General features: G+C 48.4%; 1 protein-coding gene, 1 non-coding gene and 1 pseudogene across 4 annotated transcripts; all 3 read left to right on the top strand.

Moving 5' to 3' along the window:
* The first annotated feature begins 4 nt into the window (after positions 1-4).
* On the top strand, positions 5-15,234 carry Tacc3 (transforming acidic coiled-coil containing protein 3). Of its 2 annotated transcripts, XM_032916393.1 has the most exons (15): positions 13-620; positions 3,165-3,327; positions 3,431-3,573; positions 7,208-7,289; positions 7,649-8,165; positions 9,791-9,843; positions 10,154-10,263; positions 11,402-11,489; positions 11,570-11,671; positions 12,052-12,128; positions 12,208-12,251; positions 12,848-13,008; positions 14,528-14,634; positions 14,717-14,837; positions 15,024-15,234. In XM_032916393.1, exons 2-15 carry the CDS (start codon positions 3,166-3,168, stop codon positions 15,090-15,092), a joined length of 1,836 nt encoding a protein of 611 aa, XP_032772284.1. In that variant the 5' UTR covers positions 13-620; position 3,165; the 3' UTR covers positions 15,093-15,234. The 2 variants fall into 2 exon arrangements, with proteins under 2 accessions (XP_032772285.1, XP_032772284.1); XM_032916394.1 differs by lacking the exons at positions 14,528-14,634; positions 14,717-14,837; positions 15,024-15,234 and adding an exon at positions 13,110-14,521 and having other exon boundaries at positions 5-620.
* On the top strand, positions 9,469-9,597 carry LOC116912965. Its single transcript, XR_004389532.1, has one exon. It is a non-coding gene; the product is annotated as a small nucleolar RNA SNORA18 (small nucleolar RNA).
* Positions 15,235-16,229: 995 nt separating the features above from the next.
* LOC116912362 lies at positions 16,230-16,736 on the top strand (annotated as a pseudogene). Its single transcript, XR_004389449.1, has one exon. The product of XR_004389449.1 is annotated as a 40S ribosomal protein S20-like (transcript).
* The last annotated feature ends 1,856 nt before the right edge of the window (positions 16,737-18,592 follow it).

Below are 18,592 nucleotides of genomic sequence, written 5' to 3'. Positions count from 1 at the left end.
TCGTGAGGCCGCACCCGCGTTCTGAGTGGGTAATTCTCGGAATCCTGCGCGGATCCACAAGTTGTGAGCCACCCAGACACCCCGGTATGGGTTTAGCTTCTTCCTTACAAACAGTTCGGAGGAGACACTGCAGCTGGTTCCATTTAACAGCTGAGAAAAGCCAAGCCAGAGCGAACTGCTCTCTAACCGCATTCGCGGCCGACTCAGATTGTCTGTCCCGTGGTGGATCTCACAGTCACTGGCTACCAACAAGCCCACTGGGCCTGAGATGCTAGACGACAATTCCCATATGCCCCCACGCTCCCACTGTGCCCTCAATCCCGGAAGCGGAACTGCCTGCGCATGAAGGGCGGGACTGGTATGGCCTGCTATTGGCTGCCGCCGGCTATACAGAGGCCTCTTCTGCAGCGCGCTGATTGGCTGCAGAACCTCAACTCCCGGTATTTGAATCTGGGGCGGGCGTAGCGGACGATGTTCACGGACTGAGAGAGCAGAGCTTGGTCGGATTCCTTTGGCTCGGTTTCTCTAGCTCGTTTTTCTGTTGCGGAGCAAATACGGCGCTCCTCCCTTGCGGTTGGCGTCCGCGCGGGCCCAGGGCTCCGCAGCCGTAGGCAGGAAAGGTAAACGGCGCTTTCTTACTTCCCTTGGGCGCGGGGTGGGGATCAGCCCCTCGGAACTGGATTCCTACAAGCTGAGTTGCTGTTCTTTTGTTCCGCAGCTTCGCTCCTTTGTTAAGCAACCACCCCTCATCCCTCTTTTCTGAGCTAAGGGATGGGCCTAGCCTCCTAGACAGGACTGGAACCGGCGTACTGGGCTTTGCAGGTCGGCCTGCCCGTGGTCTCGGTCTGACCTAGTTGATGTCGGTCCTCCAAAGAGGCCGCGCCAGGTTCCCGTTTAGTCGAGGGTCTCCTGTATGAAACTCTCGTCCCAGAGCCAGGACATCTCTCGCCCCAAGTCTCTTTCTCCACCTTTTCTGCGAAACTGTGCTATCTGTCTACTGTCTTCCTGAACCAACTCTCACAGGGGATATTTCTTGTTCCTGGGTCTGTGCCTCTAAGTCCTGCTTCTGTACGGCCTGGCCACAACCTCAGAATAAATGGCTTCTCTTGGAAACGCTTTCTTCCAGATGGTCGTGATAAGTTTCTCTTCTCTATGGCATCCTTCTCTGAACAGAGTCCTTTAAGGCTAAGGCCTTTTTCCACAACTCTAGCTACCAGGATGACCTCATGCCTATACCTATACAATTTATTCAGAAATGCATGTTTCCAGTCATTGATTGTACACACCTGCCAACTCATTGTTCCAGGTGGGATGTGTTTCATCTTCCTCCTTCAACCCCCAAACTCCACCTGGGAGACCATCAGTCAACTTCAGTTTTATCATCTCCCGTAGGTGCCTTGACCCCATATTTGATCTCAGAAGGACAGGTGCAGCAGCAGCAACAAAACTTCATATGCATGGGGCTGGAGAGATGGCTCAGTGGTTAAGAGCACCCGACTGCTCTTCCAGAGGTCCTGAGTTCAATTCCCAGCAACCACATGGTGGCTCACAACCATCTGTAAACAGATCCGATTCCCTCTCCTGGTGTATCTGAAGACAGCTACAGTGTACTCATATATAAGTGAATAAATAAATCTTTAAAAAAAAAAAAAAAAAAAAAAAAACTTCATATGCTCCCTGTCCCACCCCATAGTCACTCCTGCACCAAGAAGACGTCAGAACCCAAACCTAGCTTGTCAAGTTTCGTCCCCAGGAACTCCCTCCAGGAGCTGGGGACATGGCTCAGACAGTAACGTGCTTGCCAAACAAGCCTGAGGACTTGACTTTGGATCCTCATTACCCACCTAGAAATTGGGTGGTATAGCCTCACCTGTCTGCAATCCCAGCACTGGGCAGGCTGACTGGAGGATCCCTGGAGCCCACTGGCCACAGAGTCTTGCTGAGTTAGTAAGCTCCAGGTTCAGTTAGTCTAACAAGGTGGAGGACAACTGAAGAGAACACCTCATGTCAACCTTTGACCTCCCCTTTACAGGCGCCAACACTCCCCACCCCACCCCCCAAAATCCAATCCCAAACAAAGGTGGAGCCAACTGTTCTTCTGCCTTCTTGCCTGAAAAACTTCATCTAATGCCGTACAGCCCAGAGGCCGATGCTTGCAAATCCCACAGCCATTGCAGTGCCCTTTCCCCAAGCTTTCTGGCCAAAAAGCCTAAAACTTGCTCTTGATTTGTTTCCTCTTTATCTCATGACCTGTGCACCTTGCTGAGCAACCTAGTCTAATTCTCTTTTTGCTAAGGGAAACTCTGGTTCTTTCCCTCTCCCATTTTTCCTCAAGGGCTCCTAAAGGAGAGTCAGCAATAGCTTCTCTTTTGATGCCCTCCCTCCCCAGTGCCTCTCCTTACTCCTCAACCTGAGCTCCCAAGGTTTCGCCCCCAAGAATCCATGGTTCTCTGCCTCTGCTTCCCAAGTGCCGAGATGAAAGGTGCTCTCCTCTACCACCCTGCTTCTGTAGTCCTCTTCAAACCAAAATTGTGTCCCTCTGTTCTTGCCTTAAGTGTAATACATTAATGGGAGTCATTCTGAACTCCTGGTTCTCTTTCCTTCCCTGCCTGAACCCTTTTAGCAATTTAGCACAAGGGAGCAGTGTCTCCAATGCAGTACAAGGGACTCAGGCCTCCTCTGGAAGATGGCACCTACTTGAAGTATTAACTATCCCTGTAAAAAGTACTAGTTCTGGGGCTGGAGAGATGGCTCAGTGGTTAAGAGCACTGACTGCTCTTCCAGAGGTCCTGAGTTCAATTCCCAGCAACTACATGGTGGCTCACAACCATCTGTAATGGGGTAGAGTACCCTCTTCTGGTGTGTCTGAAGGGATCAACAGTGTACTCACATACATTAAATAAATAAATCTTGGGCTGGGGATTTAGCTCAGCGGTAGAGCGCTTACCTAGGAAGCGCAAGGCCCTGGGTTCGGTCCCCAGCTCCGAAAAAAAGAACCAAAAAAAAAAAAAAAAAAAGAAATAAATAAATCTTTAAAAAAAAAAAAAGTACTAGTTCTACCTGTCCGGAAGTAGGATACCTCCCTGCCATACCTGTGGGGGATTCCTGTACATACACTGCAGCATCATTGACTTCCCAGTGACTACAACATACTGTTTTCCCAGGATGAGTCTGCATATCTTAACTGACGAAAATGTCCCCAACGAGAAGAGTTCAGAAAGCCGTGACTTCCTGTTTTCAGCACCAGAACTTACCGGAAGATCCTCTGTTCTTCGCCTGTCACAGAAAGAAAATGTACCTCCCAAGAACCAGGCTAAAGCCGCAAAGGTAAGTGTGGGCTGCAATGCATGTCCTCAGCGGGTACCTGGGATTGACTCTCTGACCTGTGAGGGCTTGTGTCACAGCATGTGCACTTTCCACCGTTCACTAGGTGACTTTTCAGACACCTCTTCGGGATCCACAGACACACAGGATCTTAAGTCCTAATATGACCAGCAAACTTGAGGCTCCTTTTGCTCTGGATGACAGTGTTGGATTACAAAATGACCACTGTGTCTTCTTACAGAAAGAGAAGTAAGTGTTGATGCCTTTAACTCTTCTGCAGTTCTGTCCGCTCTGAGGGTTGTTGCCAAAGCTTTCGGTCCTGTCATATCTAGACGTCTTCTTCTTTTTTTTTTTTTTTTTTTTTTTTGGTTCTTTTTTTTCGGAGCTGGGGACCAAACCCAGGGCCTTGCGCTTCCTAGGCAAGCGCTCTACCACTGAGCTAAATCCCAACCCCACGTCTTCTTCTCTTGAGCACTGCCCTTAAATGGAGTATCTGGCACAGTTGTTAGCTGAGAGTTAGTCATCAGATAGTTGGACTGTTTTAATTCCATCCCTCACTCTTGCTGGGTCCCTGACCAGCCCCAGTAAGCCCATATAAAAAACACACAATCCAGTTATAAGCTAAGAGCCTTGATTGTGCAGATCTGTCACTGTACAAACTTGTTCCCAGCTATGAGACTCTTGCTACTTGCCGTTGGTTCTGCTTCACTGTGGCTTCCACCTCCTCTCCTTCCCCCCTCGTCCTCTTCTCCCCTCTCTCTACCTGTCCCCACTCTGAAACCTCCAGTCCTATCTTTCCCCTCCACTGCCCAATCAAGGCTCTAGCCTTTATTGACCAGTTAAAATGGGGAGAAGGTTCACATGAGATCACCAGAGTACATGATAGGTTGCTTGTCGGGGGCAGCCCCTCTTGAGGAAGCAGATTTGACATCAGAATATAAACAGCATCAGGACAACCCACAAAACCTACCACCTATTCTTTATTTCTATAACTTGATGGAATAATTAGATCTTATTTCCAAAAAAGATTATCTGTAGTTTCCTTCCTAGTGAGTTCTGCTCATCTCTCCCTGCTGCTTAAAATTATCATTTGGCTTCCCGTACTCAAAACTTGGAAAGGGCAGATAGACTCATAAACAGAGAAATTACCATAGGATTGATTAATTGGGGCCTCAGAGTGGCACCCTTGGTATTGTTGGCTATACAAACATGAGGACTTGAGTTTAATCCTCACTATCTAGATCAAAAAAGCTACCAGGGTGCACATCTAATTCCAGCCCTAGTTAGGTGGAGATAGAATCTGTCAAGCTTTCTAGCCAACTCTGTGCTCCAAGATACAAAGTAAAGATTGGTTGAGCAAGATATCAAGTGTTGACTTCCGGCTTCTTATACATTTACATGCGCACATACACAGTGGTCATACACCATGCATGTACTGTGTGCATGTGCACCCACATATCTGCATGCAAACATACACAAAGGAGGAACTATTAAGAATGGTGTAGCTAAAAGGACAGGGGAAGCTTCATCCATAGGTACATTAGACATTTCCTTGGTGGAAGTCAGACAAGCAGATGCTGACCTTTTGCCTAGAGAGGAGGGCCTTGGAGTTAGAACTTCACCAATCTGGCACCAAGAGCACATCTTTAGGGCTGGAAATTCTTTCCAGAGGACTTGAGTTCAATTCCCAGCTCCCACATGGCAGCTCACAACTGATCTCCAATTCCGGTTCCTGGGGATCTAACACCCTCACACAGACATGAATATAGGAAGAACACCAATGAATGTTAAGCAGAAAATTATTAAAAACACATCCAGAGCAGGAAGGGACTTTGGTATGGGTTTGTTCCAGTTTTACTAATTCAGCTGTTGAAGCTTTTTTCTAATTTACAAGAGAGGTGAGGTGCGGGGAGGCATGAGAAATAAAGCATCACTCCTATGCTCTTTAATGTCACAACTCTCTGGGCTGTGTGCTATCTCTGTCCTATCAAAACACCCCCAAGTCTGTTTCTTTTTTGGGGTGTCCTTGTTACTTTACAACTTCATTCTGGTTTTTTTTTTTTTTTGGGGGAGGGTGGGTGGGTTTTTGGTTTTTACTGAAATTCAGTCCAGTGCGATTGAGTGAGATTGGTGTCAAACACTGTTGGTCTATAACAACCTCAGAAACACAGAGCCAGCAGTTGGCGCTTGGCTGCTGTAAATCCAGCCTACTTTGAGACCAAGAAGTTGTCTCTTCCTGTGCTGCTGGGAGGGCAGCTCTGAGTGGTAGCAGTTATGTCACTTGTAAGCTTATCCTTGGGGCCTAGGCATGCATGGACCATATTGCCATTCACCAACTTAAAACACTCTGCCTATCCTATGTCCGAAGAAGCAGGCTGCCCCCGTGGTAGCTCTTCGAGTGAGTTTGGTAGAGGGTGGGGGGATGACCAGAGTGATTGGATAGGTATTTGATTTTTCAGGGCTTATTTCTAGTATATCTAAGGTCCTAGCCTAGGAGGTGGTATAGCAATCTTGCAGTTCTTATCTTATGAAAGAATGGATTCTATCGAGAGAGACATGGGCAGTTTAAATAGTTTACAAAACCAGTTTAGTAGTAAAGTGGAACACTGGAGACCTGATTGATAAGGCCTCCGCCTATCCCAAGATTGTAGGCACCCTTGAGCCAGCAGCAGGCACTAAGACCCCTTCTAGTTTGTGTTCATCTAGTCCTAAGAACTCAATCCCAACTGGCCCTCTTTAGACAGATGGGGCCACAGACCCGAGTACTCAGGAAGCCGCCACTGGTCAGATGGTCATCCATTCAAGTATGATTCTATGAGTCTAGAATTTGACTTCTCTGATGGTACAACCAGCACAAAGGTATCTTCACCAAGGAGACTGGCAGAGAGACCTGGCCTCCAGCCTCTCCTGAAGAAATCAGAGACCAGCCAGATGCAGTGCCCCAAAGAAACAGAAGAAAGAGATGGGACCAGAGAGAGAAATGAATGTCCCCAGCCTACTTCCTAGGGCTCTTATCACCCTAACTGGGAGAAGTTGGATGACCCAAACTTCAACCCATTTGGAAGTGACTCCAAGTATAATGGCCAAAAGGCTAAGCTCCCTGAAAGTCCCAAGAACAGGTTGTCCTTGCCTGTGGCTGAGCAGCTGAGTGCTGGGCCTACAGACGTGGAGTCTTCTCTAAGCCAGTAAGTAGGAAAGGGGAACGTTGTCATCTCAGGGCAGCTTATTTAATGTGTGTGTGATCTGGGGCCTAAATGCCACCTCTTTATGTAGCCAACATACTACTATCCTTTATAGTTCAAGACAAACAGGTCTCGGGTTAGTCCAAAAGAGGCACAGCTCCAGAGTCCCTATCCCCAGACAGTGGGAGAGGTGCTCCAGAGTTCTTACAGCGTATGTGCAGCGTCACTAGCAAATCAGTGCGGTTAGCTCCCAGTAATCCCAGCACCCTGGCTGAGAAGTCAGATCAAGAGTTCTCTATGGGGTTGGGGTTTTAGCTCAGTGGTAGAGCGCTTGCCTAGCAAGCGCAAGGCCCTGGGTTCAGTCCCCAGCTCTGGAAAAAAGAAAAAAGAAAAAAAAAAGAGGTTCTCTATGTGGTAAGAACATCTCTTTTATAAGAAAGCATAGGCTACCAATCAGGTGAAAACTGGTTGGTACCACAACAAGCCACTGTCCTTGGGTACTCCAGAGGCAGCTGTGACCTGAAACTAGCTTTCCAGCAGCCAGATAAACTGTTACCTCCAGAGAAACCTCCTCATAATTTTCATGTACTTTTTAGCATGAGCAGTTTTCACATGATCAGCGTAGGAGGGAGGTAAATAATGGTTCAGTGCAGGATCAGGAACATGGGGAAGGCCCAGCTCTGATGACCCTGTCTCTCCAGCCAGCTGCCGGTAGCCCCAGTGGACAATGTACCTGTGGTTCAGACGGCAGCCGAGATCCTGAAAGCAGAGGGCGAGTTACAGGTATGTGTGCTGTCAACACTATTATACACTGCATAGCAGAGGAACAGCATTGAGGTACAGTGGTGCATACTTTTAATCCCAGCACATGGAGCCCAGAGGCAGGCAGATTCTGAGTTCTAGGCCAGCCCAGTCAACATAGTGAGTTCCAGGACAAGCAGGGCTTCAGAGTGAGACCTTGTCTCAGAAAAATAACATAGTAGAAGAGGCTACCAGCTCTCTTCTACGAACAGGGTGGGATACAACACTATCTCCCATCCCCTAAAGCTGCCTCCCTGTCTGGGTTTACTTTAAGGAAAGAGTGAGTGGGGCTCTCCCTCACCCAGAACCTCACTACAAGGTGATGCTGACTTTCTCTCCAGGAGGGAATTTTGAATTCCTTGAGCCCTTCAGCTTTCACAAGTTTTCCAGACGGTGAGCTGGTAACCCCTCCAATCGAGCCGATGCCGGAGCCTTCCCCTCAGGGGCCAGAGCCTCTCTTGGACAGCGAGCCAGTGACCCCTCCAGTCAAGCCAGTGCTGGAACCTACTCCTCAGGGACCAGAGCCTCTCTTGGACAGTGAGCCAGTGACCCCTCCAGTCAAGCCAGTGCTGGAACCTACCCCTCAGGGGTCAGAGCCTCTCTTGGACAGCGAGCTGGTGACCCCTCCAGTCAAGCCAGTGCTGGAACCTACTCCTCAGGGATCAGAGCCTCTCTTGGACAGCGAGCCGGTGACCCCTCCTGTTGAACCAGTGCCAGAGTCTTCCCATCAGGGACCAGAACCTCTCTTGGACAGTGAGACAGTGACCCCTCCTGTTGAACCAGTGCCAGAGGCTTCCCCTCAGGGACCAGAACCTCTCTTGGACCCAAAGGAAGAGAGCTTCAGAGACCCAGCAGAAGGTATGTGGCATAAATGCATTTTTAAAAGTGATAATCTTTTCTCTGTACTGGCTAGCTCTCAAATAAATGAAACAGACTATAAGATTTATAAGCTTTATAGTACAGTAGCTGAGCAGTTATTAATCTGTTTTATACTCTAAACTAATCTGGCTACTTCCCAGCCAAAATACTTGCATTTTAGTATCAGTCTGGCCCCTTGGTGTCTCTTTTTCTCCTGTGGAATCTAATCCCTCTTTCAGTCCCTCCCCCAATCCTCGGTCTTGGAAGTTCAACCCTATTAGCTGATCAGCTTTTATTGACAAGTCTGAGAGTAAGTGGGGAGCAATATTTACACAAAATTCAGGCAGGAGATACTTAAAATGATCATTACAGTGTCTTGTCCAGATTGCAGCCAAATATGGGGGCGGTCGTCAGCACTTGAATAAAGGATCAAGGATGATCTTTATAGATTACAATAGCATTATGCCTACACTGTGGCCCCAAGGTGTCACCATAGGTTTCTCTGAAAGTCCCTGTGGACACTTAATTACCTGCAGGTTCCAGGCAGTTATTCCACAGGCTTTTCCCTGACAAACTTTTGCTCCCAGCCAAGCATGGTGACACCTTTAATCCCAGCATTGGGTAGGCAGATGCAGAAGGATCTCTTGAGTTTGGGGCCAGCCTGGTCTACAAAGCCAATTCCAAGCCCCGGCTGTCACACAGAGAAACCCTGTCTCTAGAAGGGGAAGGTGGGAGAATCAGCTTTTGGTCCTTAAAAGATGGGGTATTGTCTTAGGGTTGCTATTGCTGTGATGAAACACCATGGCCAGCCTGCTAGTGGTGACACAGGCTTTAATTCCAGCACAGGTAGGCAGATCTCTGTGAGTTCAAGGCCAGTCTGGTCTTCTAGAGAGAGTTTGAGAACATCCAAGGCCACACGGTCCTGGCTCAAAAGAAAAAAAAAAAAAAAAAGGAAGAAAAAGAAGCCAGGTTGTGGCAAATGTCTGCACTTGGGAGGCAGAAGTAGGCAGATCTCTTGAGTTTGAGCCTAGCCTGGTCTACACAGTGAGTTCCAGACAGCCAGGGTTTCACAAAGAAATTCTGTCTCAAAAAAACACAAAAAGAAATTCAGGGTCCTCTTGAGAGTTCAAGACCAGCCAGACTAGAGAGCCAGTCAGTCCCCAGAATGAAAAAGTCGGGTCTTTATCCATGGATTTCACATCTTCTCATTCAGTCAACGTTGGGTAGAATTTTTAAGTGTCTTTATTGAATACGAAAAGGGAAAGAAAGTACTTTTTCTTCCTGTATAAAATTGGGGGCTCCTTTTGAGGTCTATCCCGATGGGGCTTCCCTGGTAGCCACACATCGTTGGAAACGCCTCGTATAGTAACTTGTGGTTTTACTTGACTCACGACTATTCGTTAGGTCTGTGGGAAGGAACTACAAGACAGCAAACAAAAAAAAACAATTGGGGGCTCACCTAGGGCTTTCTTCATAGAAGCAGAGAAGCTGCTAGTTTGGGTGCTGGAACCAATCTCGGAATTTATTTCAAAGAACAGTAATCCCACTCTGTTGAATACTTTGGGCATGTGGCCCTCAGAGCCTGCGGTACTTGGGGGAATGGCTAATACCACTCATTGTTTCAGTTCTAGGTGCTGGCGCTGAAGTGGATTATCTGGAGCAATTTGGAACTTCCTCGGTAGGTACTTGCCCATTATGACAGCCTCGACTGCAATGTGTAAATCAGTCAGCCTAGGCCACTTATCCTTGGCTCCTGGAGCATCCTTTAGTTCCTGTACTGTGTCTGGTCAAGGCTGCGTGTAAGAGCCCTTGCCTTGCAACAGTGTCCTGACCCAGGTGTCCCCTCACTCCCAGATAATCCTGGACCTATTGGGGTGTGTTGTGGTCTCCCCAGGCCACTTTGCTCAATAAGGTCATCCTGGCTTCTGGTATCTGTTAAATCAATGATGAATCCTGTTAATTTTCCTTGTCCCATCTCCAACTCTCAGTTCAAGGAGTCAGCCTGGAGGAAGCAGTCTTTGTACTTGAAATTTGACCCCCTTCTGAAAGAGAGCCCTTTGCGGTCAATGCCAGTGCCAGTGGCCCCAGTGACAAATAGGTATGTTCCTCCTTTGAAGCTGTTAGCATGAGCCAAGGAATCTAGTGGCTGTTACTAAATGTACTGATTGAAAACTTGTGGGAAAAGGCTAATCTCAGCTAGAATGAGTGTTGGTAATAGACAAACAGGACTCTGAGCCTAGAGCCAGCCTCATTGATCAGGTAGTCCGTGGTTTTTTTTTTTTGTTTTTTTTTTTTTTTTCTGGTTTTTTTTTCCGAGCTGGGGACCAACCAGGGCCTTGCGCTTCCTAATGAAGGCTCTACCACTGAGCTAAATCCCAACCCCTAGTCCGTGTTTTAGTAAGGTACTCTGCCATGCTCTCTTCACACAGCCACACAAGCAATAATTGCACAGGAGGGCACGAGCCTGGGCCAGGCCAGACAGTCTGTTTGTATGAGTGGACTTCAAAGGCCTGTTCCTTCATGCATCGTCTATGACAACTTGTATTATAAAGGCAGATCCGGGGGTTGGGGATTTAGCTCAGTGGTAGAGCAGGTCCTGGGTTTGGTCCTCAGCTCTGGGGGGGGAAAAAAAGGTAGATCTGAATTGTTGTGACAGAAACCATAGGGCCTTCAAATCTGACATCTGTGGAAAACCCAGGCTGATAACTAGTACTTTAGAAGAAAATATAATCAAATATTACTGAGAATTATGTGCTAAATCTAACACAAGACCCTTGAACCCAGGGAAGAAAAGATTTGTCCCCTCTAACTAGGTATTAACCCTGTACATTCTGAGGACTCCACAGTAAGGCATCTACACTGTCTGCACAGCTTGCTATGAGCCAGGGGAGCATCGGGCATGCCTCATAGGGACAGTGAGTGGGCAGGTGGGAGAGGGGGCTTGAGGCAGTAACTGCCAGGCCTAGTTCTCCAGTCTCAACTCCTAGTCTCTGTCTTGTTTGTATTTGTTTTTAGACCAAGACCCAAACACAAAGCTTGTTAAGACAACACTACTGACTTTTTTTTTTTTTTTTTTTTTTTGGTTTTTTTTTTTGAGCTGGGGACCGAACCCAGGGCCTTGCGCTTCCTTGGCAAGTGCTCTACCACTGAGCTAAATCCCCAACCCCAACACTACTGACTTTTATGCCCTATTCAATACTCAACATGAGGTGATCTTGCTGCCTGTTTGGTTTCAGTACACAGGATACAGAGGAGTCTGGCTCCGGAAATCCAACAGAAGCCAAGCTTGTCGACTTAGATTTCTTGGGAGGTCTGGATGTTCCTGTAAGCACTTCAGTATCTTTGGTGCAATTTTTGTGATCCAAAGAGATGAGATCTTGAGAACCTATGTTTTATCCACACAGGTGTCAGCCCCACCCCTGTGTGCCCTTGAGCCTCGAGGTCTCCTTCCTGCCGAGCCTATTGTGGACGTGCTGAAATACAGTCAGAAAGACCTGGATGCAGTGGTGAGACCTGGCAGCTGCTCTGTAAAACTGCCTACCGGGATTGCCTGCATCCTTTTCTCTATCTCAGACATCAGTGAACAGCACCTGGACAGTCCGAGGGCCCTCACCTGGGCCTGTGGTACTTGCTTTTATACAGACAACTGAATGGGTTTGGGGAGCCCCCTTGTGGGTAATGTAAGTTAATACATTAGCAGATAGTCCTCGAGTGCCTGCTGGGTTCCCCTCAGGAGCACGGCCAGCATCCCCACGTGACTTCATACGGCAGTATGTTAGCATAGCTCAGGAACATATCTCAGAGACCGAGGAAACTGTCCCTGTGGGAAGATACCCCACAGCCCTGTGACTGGTCCACCTCTGACCCAGGCGTGTGGCTTTTGTAGGTGAATGTGATGCAGCAGGAGAACTTGGAGCTGAGAAACAAATATGAGAACCTCAACACGAAGTATCTGGAGATGGGGTAAGAGTACAGACACCAGTGCTGACCTAGGTCTGCTCATATCACGAGCCATAGATGCTCATCCTCTCTCCTCCTATAGGAAGATCGTTGATGGATTTGAGAAGATCGTGTACAAATCAATGGGTGAGTGCCAGCTGCATCTCCCCTTGTGTTGGAGGTAACATATTGTTTATTTCTTCTCCTAACCCATGCTCTGTGCAACTGTCACACCGTACCCTGTCCTGCCTTCCCCTCCCCAGAGATAATTAATTGCAGGCATCAGAGCAGAAACACAGGTATCCCTGAGGAACCTCTAGCCAGCAGTGGCTCTGATAGGTCTCCCTGCTCTCCCTTCCCATAAACCACGTATGATGGTGTTAATCTAAGCCTCTCACTGCTGGGTCATGAGGCAAGCTCCTTATGAGGCTGACATGGAAAAGCAGCTGCGTTCTGGGCCTGTGCTGCATCCCAGAGAGTCTTGTTATGGGACACTCAGTAGTGTCCATACCTGCTGTTCCTGGATGCCCGTCTCTTTCCTGCTGCTCTGCCTCAGCCCTTGTGTCACTGCTGTTTCTGGCATCCAGTGGAATGGTTACTTCTCTTTTTTTTTTTTTTTTTTCCAGAGCTGGGGACCGAACCCAGGGCCTTGCGCTTGCTAGGCAAGTGCTCTACCACTGAGCTAAATCCCCAACCCCGGAATGGTTACTTCTAATCCCAGGTGCTTTTTTTTTTTTTTTAAGAGGAGGCTGAGAAACAGAAGGAACTAGCTGAAGACAAAATTCAAAAGATTTTAAGAGAGAGAGACCAACTTACTGCGGATCTGAACTCTATGGAGAAGTCCTTCTCTGACCTCTTCAAGCGGTTTGAGAAGCAGAAGGAAGTGATTGAAGGCTACCAGAAGGTGCGTTGTATCCCCTTTCAGTCTTTGCTGTGTTAATCCCTTTCTGGCTGAGCTGTGTTCTGTACATCTGGGTTCTTAACTGTGCTGTTCCTTGGCACCAGGGACGTGATAGCCTATCTATCAGCAGGACAAGCTGCACCACGAGACTCTGGTAGGAGAGCACGGCCGGTCTATGAGACGTGGTTTTAGAGGCTTTAGGAGCCTCAGCAGAAGAGACTGAGGGTTTCCCTGCTTAGTGCTACTATGTCTGGCATGCACAAGGCCCTTAGCTCACTCTCCATTAACTTTTCAACCCTCCTGTCCTCCCAAAAGAAAAAAAGAGGGAAAAAAAAAACTTTGCAGTTATAGAGTTCTGTGAACAGACACCATGACCAAGGCAACTCTTACAAAGGACAGCATTTAATTGAGGCTGGGTTATAGGTTCAGAGGTTCAGTCCAGGATCAAGGCAGTGTCTAGGCAGTCATGCTTCTGGAGGAGACAAGAGTTCTACATCTTGATTGGAAGGCAGCCAGGAGAAGACTATCTCCTACATGGCTAGGAAGAGGGTCTCTAAGCCCACCCCCACAGTGACACAGTTGCTCCAACTAGGTCACACCTAATAGGGCTACTCCCTGAACCAAGCATATTCAAGTCACCACACAGAGATTGGTATTTTTGGGCGATGGAGTTTGGGGAACAGCTAACAGTAGGCTCAGGAATATCTTGCAAGAAAGGGGAAACTAGACTTCCCCATGGGGTCAAGTGGAAAAAACAAGTCATGTCAGAAACCAGCTGCGGAGCTCTCGTATCTCCTGCTACATGGCCCTCAGTAGTGGTTATGAGAGGCCCAGAGTGTGCTGAGGGGAGCAAGGCTGCATATATTATATTCCTCAGGACTGTGCTACCCCCAGCCACAGTCTGTAGAAATCCTAGTCATGGTTTGCACTCGAGTAAGAACTGAAGCCTGGTACTAAGGTCTGGGGGTTAGGCTCAGGTCCCAGAGGTGACAGTCCAGAAGCTCTCTTTACCTTGAAGGTGGGATAGACTGTTTTGGTTTTTCAAGACCGGGTTTTTTTGTGTAAGAGCCCTGGCTGTTGTAGAGCTCACTTCATAGACCAGACTGGCCTCAAGCTCATAGGTCTGCCTGCCTCTGCATCTCAAGTACTAGGATCAAAGGTATGCACAGCCACACCCAGCTCAAGGGGTGCTTTTTTAAAATTTACATTCCAAATGTTGCCTCCCTTCCCAGTCTCCCCTCCCCTAGCTCTTCACACACACCCTTTGTTTCTGAGAGGGTGATCAGCCACCCACTCACCCCCACCAGCATCTCTGTTCCCTGGGGCATCTTCTCCCATTGAGACCAGACAAGGCTTTTTCTAAAGAGAAAATGTCAAGTTGTGTATCACTAATGTCCCCCAAAGCCTTTAAGTGTCTACAGTCTGCACTTGACCCTGGGAGTCCCATATGCCAAACCTGGACAGAACCCCAGCCTTGGTGGAACAGTGTACTTTTAAGGTTTCCTATTTGTTCACTCTCTAGAATGAAGATTCACTGAAGAAGTGTGTTGAGGACTACATAGTGAAGATTGGAAAAGAAGGCCAGAGGTACCAGGCGCTGAAGGCCCATGCAGAAGAAAAACTCAAGATGTGAGTACCAGATACCCATCCTGGGAGGGAGGGCTGGCTAGCTCATGACCGGGCCAGGCCTAGCCTGTGTCTCTACCTCAAGGGCAAATGAGGAGATCGCCCAAGTGCGAAGCAAGGCCCAAGCAGAGGCACTGGCTCTCCAGGCAAGCCTGAGGAAGGCACAGTTGCAGATCCAGTCACTGGAGAAGACTGTGGAGCAGAAGGTAGGACACAGAGACCCCAAGGCCTGCTCCGGAGCTGGCTTTGATTCAGGGGTTCCTGGACATTATCTTTCAGGAAGTCCAGGGCCAGCCTTTTCCTTTCTAGTCTCCTTTTCTGCTTGAGACGGGTGGGATCTTTCTAGTCAGTAGCCACTCCCTCTGAAGCCAGCCTCGTCTGTTCTCCTTCAGACTAAAGAGAACGATGAACTGAACAGGATCTGCGATGAACTCATTGCTAAGATGGAGAAGAAGATCTGACCACAGCTGACTGTCGCCAGCCCTCTTCTGTCTGTCTGTCTGCCCATTTCCTTGTCTGTCTGACTTCTGTGTGGTTTATTTAAACCTCTATTCATTTCTAAGTTACATTACTTTGAAAAGACTAAAGTTTAATTTCAAACTCGAAGTCAACCCAGGTCCTGTTGTTTCTAACAAGCTCACTTGGCCTTCTCCAGGTAGTCGAGCTTGTTTGAAAGTGTCTCTGCAATCCTTATAACAGTGGCTCTCAGCCTTCCTCATGACCCTCTAATACAGTTCCTCATGCTGTATTGACCCTCAGCCACAAAGTTTGCATTGCTATTTTATAACTATAATTTTGCTATTATGAATCATAGCGTAAATATTTATGTTTTCTGATAGTATTAGGGGACCCCAGTGAAAGAGTCATTCAACACCAAAAAGGATTTAAGAACTGCTATTATATAAACTTGAGAAGGGAGAAAGGGTCTAGAAAATGTGGTTGGTTTCAGAGACTTCCTGAAGCTATTGAGTTGTTTACTTACTGAGCTTAAGGAGGTTCCCTGTAGAATGGAATGTTTTACTCCCTTTAGAACATCCTGTATCTTAAGGAGCTTCACTCCAAGATGGAAAGTTAGCTCCTAGAGGAACTGGCTGTACAAAGCCCAGCACCAGCCTGAGGCTAAAGAAAGCCATTATCAGGCTGGAGAGATGGCTCAGCAGTTAAGAGCACAGACTTCCAGAGGTCCTGAAAACCATCTGTGATATGATCTTGGCACCCTCTTTTGGTGTACAGGCATATATGCAGACAGAACACTATACATAAGGAAGCAAGCAAGAAAGCCATTACCACTACACCTTTCAGCCATCTTGGCTCCTTGGCTGTGGGAGCCCTTTATGAGCCTGATCTCTACCCACCAGGGAATGAACAAATAGGAGATGGTGTGCTCAACTATCCAATTTTCAGGCATCTAGTCAGCCACATAGCTTGGGAGAGAGGCCCAATCCCTGATACCTTCCAACTGTATACATCAAAAGTCAGACTCTGGGTTGGGATTTAGCTCAGCGGTAGAGCGCTTGCCTAGGAAGCGCAAGGCCCTGGGTTCGGTCCCAAGCTCCAAAAAAAAAAAAAAAAAAAAAAAAGTCAGACTCGCTTTTCCGAGACCTGTGGTGCGTGCTGTGGAGCCTTGTCAAGTCTGCTCTGTCCTGACTCACCGCTGTTCGCTCCTGCTGAGGAACAAGTCGGTCAGGAAGCTACGCCTCAGCCATGGCATTTAAAGATACCGGGAAGACTCCCGTGGAGCCCGAAGTGGCGATTCACGGATTCGAATCATGCTCACCAGCCATAGCGTGAAGTCGCTGGAAAGGTTTGTGCGGACTTGATCAGGCGCAAAGGAGAAGAATCTGAAAGTGAAAGGACCAGTGCGCATGCCTATCAAGACACTGAGAATCACTACCAGAAAAACCCCTTGCGGTGAAGGTTCCAAGACGTGGGATCGTTTCCAGATGAGAATCCACAAGCGACTCATTGACTTACACAGTCCTTCAGAGATTGTTAAGCAGATTACTTCCATCAGTATTGAGCCTGGAGTGGAGGTTGAAGTCACCATTGCAGATGCCTAAGTCAACTGTTTAAATAAATTGACTTACTTGTTAAAAAAAAAAAAAAAAAAAAGTCAGACTCAAGTTTTCACTTAAAACCTAAAGCTAAGTAGCCAGAGCTTGATGAGTTTGGTGCTGACCTGGCAGCCTGTATCCTGGGTACTGGGTACCACAAGGATGTAGAGGTGGCTACATCTGTGGCTGCTAAGGCACACGGTTTAAAGTGGAGACTCCACGAAGCAAGGAGCTACATGAGAAGAAAGTGCTGTCTCAGGACGGCAGCAGCAGGCCCCACTGGTTTCCAGCTTTCTACCACCCTGCAGATACTGAAGGGCAGCTGTGGACATGCCCACAGCAGGACACACACTTAATAAAAGCTCAGTGTACAAAACTGAGCTGAGTAACCTCTCCAGTCAAACTACAATCAGGACTAGTGCCTCAGAAGAAAGACCCCATTGTATGCTACCCTGCATGTATCCTGTAGTACAAGAGTGGGGCTGGGGACACAGTCTGTGGTGAGGATCCTGGACAGGCCCAGAAGCCCCATAGATCCATAGAGCTGGTCTAAAATTCAGCTGTGACCTAGTCAGCCCTGCCAAAACAGCAAGAAGGCTGAGGAGATCTGCATGTCTGGACGGACTCAAGCACAGCATACAGGCCTACAGCTAAACCTGAGGCAGTGTTTCAATAGGGAATGGATGGGTCTCAACCAGAGAGAGGCCCAGTGGATCTACCACTCCAGAAGTCACCACCCCTTAACCAGGCCCATGGTCACAGGACCTGCTGTGGAGACAACCTGGTCTGCAGCTGGAGGTCCTCAGGTAGTAACCACCAGGAGTTAAAGCCAATCATGAGCCACAAGACATGAAGGATGATACTGTGCAGGGTCGGATTGAGGCCAAGAATCTGGGTTAGCTGTTAGGTGAATGAGAGCCTTTGGAGAACAGATTCAAGCCCAGTAGCCTGGGCTTCCCAGGAGGTCCCCGTTAAACCTGTTTGGAGGAACAGTGTCTTCCTAAAGCAGAGCTAGACCAGGCTTTACTGAGATAAGTTGATCAGACTTTTGGGGGCAGGTATCCCAGAGCCTTTCACCTCTCTGCTCAGCCAAAGTCTCCCACTACCCTGCACTTACAGATCCATGGGACCTCCTGACCTTTCTCTTAATAGGACCACACCACAACTGCCCTACACAGAGATGGGGCAGGCACCCTTCCACCCAGGGGTTAATTGCTGAGCATGGCAGTGTTAGCCAGGCTCACAAGGGAGCTGAGGCCCAGAGATACAACCCTCACTGGATGGAAAAGTCACCAGATGAGGCCATGGCCGCACTTGGGTTTAAGGGTCCAGCAGGAGCTGGCCAGCTACACACAAGCAAGGCAGCAGTATGGTTGCAGGAGTTTCCTGTTACTTGACCCCATTATGGGGGTATCACTAATGTCCCCAAAAACCTTAAGTGTCTACAGAGGTGGAGGCTAACTAGGCCTCCTCACTGGCTCTGCCTGGCTTCTCTAGTCCCTCCTAGAACTGCCCTATCCCCTGGTGGGGCCTCTTCCAGCCAAGGCAGTCTGTCCAGAGAAAGTCCTGTAAGGCAGCTGGATGCATTAGGGTAGCCAGCCTGGCCTAGGGCCATGCTGAGGACACCGGCCGCCCAGCAGCAGCCTGGGCCGAGCCACTCCAGGACAAAGGAGCCTTGTATGGCTGAATGGGCATTTATCCTGGGGGCTGAAGGGGGCCCTGGCACTGGTCCTCCAAGAGTAAACATGACCCTAGCTGGGCACATAGCAGCAGGGCCAGACTTCCGTAGCCCTGTGTCCCTTGATATTGGACAGTGGGTGCTTATGGGCCTCCTGCCAAGGCAGAACAGGGAATGCCCTGAAGCAACTGGAAGGAGAGGGGTTATCAAGGTACACAGTACCACAGCA

This window comes from Rattus rattus, chromosome 11 (genome assembly GCF_011064425.1).
Source record: "Rattus rattus isolate New Zealand chromosome 11, Rrattus_CSIRO_v1, whole genome shotgun sequence".
Classification (NCBI taxonomy): domain Eukaryota; kingdom Metazoa; phylum Chordata; class Mammalia; order Rodentia; family Muridae; genus Rattus; species Rattus rattus.
This window is presented reverse-complemented; position numbering and strand designations above follow the sequence as displayed.